General features: G+C 47.5%; 1 protein-coding gene across 1 annotated transcript; it reads left to right on the top strand.

Annotated features, from left to right (window-relative positions):
• Positions 1–366: 366 nt before the first annotated feature.
• LOC111140393 (protein C19orf12 homolog) lies at positions 367–2,216 on the top strand (the record flags this gene model as incomplete). The annotated part of the gene is made up of 2 exons (XM_022492656.1): positions 367–521; positions 1,981–2,216. Coding segments are annotated over 2 exons (391 nt in total), but the record flags the coding sequence as incomplete, so codon positions are not given.
• Positions 2,217–3,202: the final 986 nt, after the last annotated feature.

Consider the following 3,202-nt stretch of genomic DNA (forward strand, 5'->3'; position numbering starts at 1 on the left):
CCAGGCTCTGTGCACTGGGGGTGCCTGAGCCAGCAGGAAGGCCACAGACGCAAGACAGGGCACACTTGCCTCACTTGTGATGAACAGATGCAGCTTGTAGCTGGGCCTGTTCCATAATCTGTCATGATTGAGAAGTTACGCAGAGGGCAAGGAAGACCTCTCATGCATTCTGTGGGTTCTGTGTGCTTATTAACTAGCGGCTCCATGACTTCCTCTGTGACAAGGAACCCATCATATTGCTGGGTGCTGTCAGTTCCGCATACAGCAGAGCTCCTGTTCTCTGCATGAGGCTGTCCTCCAAACTCTAGCAAGAGTGACATTTGGGTGCAAATACTCTGACACTCATTAGAACTCTCCCTTTGAAAGTCTTCCTTTGAGGTTCTCCAGGAAACCTCTCAAGGTGGAAGACGTCATGAAGCTGCTGTGCTGCATCGCTGAGGAGAGGGAAAAAGGGAGCTTGAAGCCAGCTGTGGGTAGAATGATTGGTGGTCTGGTCGGAGGCCCACCTGGAGCTGCTGTTGGTAAGCCTTGCAGGGCAGCCAGACTTTGAAACCTCACAAAAGTCTCTGTCCCATGGGACATGTTTGCTGGGTTGTGGTTGCTGCCGTGACATGATCTTTGTGTCCCTAATTCACCCTATTGAAAACACATAGAGGGGCACCTGGGTGGCTCAGTCATTAAGCATCTGCCTTTGGCTTAGGTCATGATCACAGGTTCCTGGGATCGAGCCCCACATTGGGCTCCCTGCTCCGCTGGGGTCCTGCTTCTTCCTTTCCATCTCCCTCTGCTGTGTTCCTTCTCTAGCTGTTTCCTTTTCTGTCAAATAAATAAATAAAAATAATTTAAAGCAGAAAACACATAGAAATGGCTAGCAGACACATGAAAAAAAAAATGTTTAATATCATTAGCCATCAAGGAAATTCAAATCAAAACCACACTGAGAAGCCACCTTACACCAGTTAGACTGGCAACAATTAATAGGGCAGGAAACAAGTGTTGGAGAGGATGTTGGGAAAGGGGAACACTCTTGCACTGTTGTTGGGAATGCAAGTTGTTACAGCCACTTTGAAAAACAGTGTGGAGTTTCCTCAAAAAATTAAAAATAGAGCTACCCTATGACCCTGCAATTGCACTGCTGGGTATTTACCCCAAAGATACAGATATAGTGAAATGAAAGGCCATTTGTACCCCAATGTTCATAGCAGCAGTGTCCACAAGAGCCAGACTGTGGAAAGAGCTGAGATGCCCTTCAACAGTCGAATGGATAAAGAAGACGTGGTCCATATATATAAAAGAATATTACACAACCATTAGAAAGGATAAACACCCAACTTTTGTGTCAATATGAATGGGACTAGAGGAGATTAAGCTGAGTGAAATAAGTCAAGCAGAAAAAGTCAATTAATATATGGTTTCACTTACTTGTGGAGTTGAGTAAGTTCTATTTGATAGTTATCATCATACCACTCTGGAGGGCTGGCATGAAAGACAGTTGCTTCCAGAGTTACGGTCTCCTTTTCTGTCCACAGGGTCCTTTAACCATAGGATTTCACTGAAAATTTCCAAAGTTCAGGGGCAAAGTGCATATTATGAAGAAAACTCAGCCTCACCACTGAGATGATTCTCTTTGCAAATGCCCTGGCTTCTCAGCTCTGTCCTTTAAGTTGAGAGAGTTTTGTGCGAAGCAGGAAACCTGCGGGCCCTGGAGAAGATTTCAATTCTCAGAGCTGTGCGGTGGGAGATGCTTTGTGCTGCGTCTGTGAGTGCAGAGCTTAGGGAAGGGCACATTGGGTGTCAGTTATCTGAGCCAAAAGGAACAAGGACCCCAGAAACCCTTGCCCCCTCACCAAGGGGTGGAGTAGGCACGAAGCCGAGCCCATTCTGGCCTATGGGTGAATGTGCTCACTCATCACAGCAGTGGACATGCTCCCAGCAAGAGCATACATTGAACCAACTAATTGAACCTTCCTTGTTTTCTAGGGGAGGCTGTTGGGGGCCTCTTAGATACATGGATGATAAGTGGACAGTTCAAGCCAATTCCTCAGACCATAATGGAGCTGCCACCTGATAAGAAGCAAAAGCTCTATAAAGAATCCAGGGCCATCCTCAAGCACCTGAAGTGGAGGCACACCGAAGACCTGACCACATTGGTCATGGGCAGTGAGGACCTGAAGATGCAGCTGCTGGCCATGCTGGAAAAGTGCCTCAAAGGCTGAAGTCCAGTACATTGATTTCAAAGCTATTTCTGGAAAGCAGGGGTCTCATTTAGATGATTCTCCACAGGGTGGTGGGCCATTTAGATGGTTTTCGTAACTCATAGAGGTGATTGGGAGTTGGGGGAAGCCTCACCCATTCATTGCTCATGGCTTAGGTCCAACCCTCCCAGACCCAGGGTACATGGGGTCCTAGTAAGTGGTCCTGCCCTGATGGCCACTGAAGTCCCTCCCCTGGCCGGCCTGCATTCATTCCTGGGAAAAACCCTGACCCAACTCCTGAGCAATTTGGGGTCAGATAGAGCAGATCTTGCTGAGTGAAGTCAGTGTGGACTAGCTGGGTCCTGGGGTGACTGTAATGGGCAAAGGGCCTGAGAGGACAGGCTGGACCTCAAGTCCTGTCTCCCCAAGAGGTGAAAACACTTTCCTGGCTTTCCCCTCAGGCTTTCCTCTTGGCTCCTATGGTTTTAGTATTCTTACTTTTGTCTTACATTGTCTGTAAAGAACTTAAAAAAAGAGAAATGGACTAAGAGTCATCTTTTTGTATCATTCCCACAGCTTTGCCATTCCAAACAATGTCCAACATGGAATACTGCTCCTCCCTGTGCCCCAGGACCCCTGCTTCATCCCTGCCTCGACGCACCACTGTTCAGAGTCTACTCACTGGAATCTTCCTTAAAGAAATATTCTATATCACTTAGGGCTATTTGCTTGCCCTGCATGTGGCTACTATGGTGGCAGGAATGCTTAATTCTGTCTTTTTAATTAAGCCCCATATTTTGTTCTTCATTGCATGTGACACATTTTGTTTTTGTGCATTTGTTTATTTGTTTGGAGCCCTCCTTCCTTCAGAAGGTAGCTACACAAAGGCACGTGGGAGGCACTCAGTCTCAAACATTTGAGTGAAAGGTTGCTGAGTGAGGCCAGGAGGGGTGAGCGGGCTGTGGTCTGAGGTGGGGTGTGCAGAGGGAGGGTTCAGAGGCTAGAGA

Source organism: Enhydra lutris, unplaced genomic scaffold (assembly GCF_002288905.1).
Source record: "Enhydra lutris kenyoni isolate GAN:26980312 unplaced genomic scaffold, ASM228890v2 scaffoldscaffold847, whole genome shotgun sequence".
Classification (NCBI taxonomy): domain Eukaryota; kingdom Metazoa; phylum Chordata; class Mammalia; order Carnivora; family Mustelidae; genus Enhydra; species Enhydra lutris.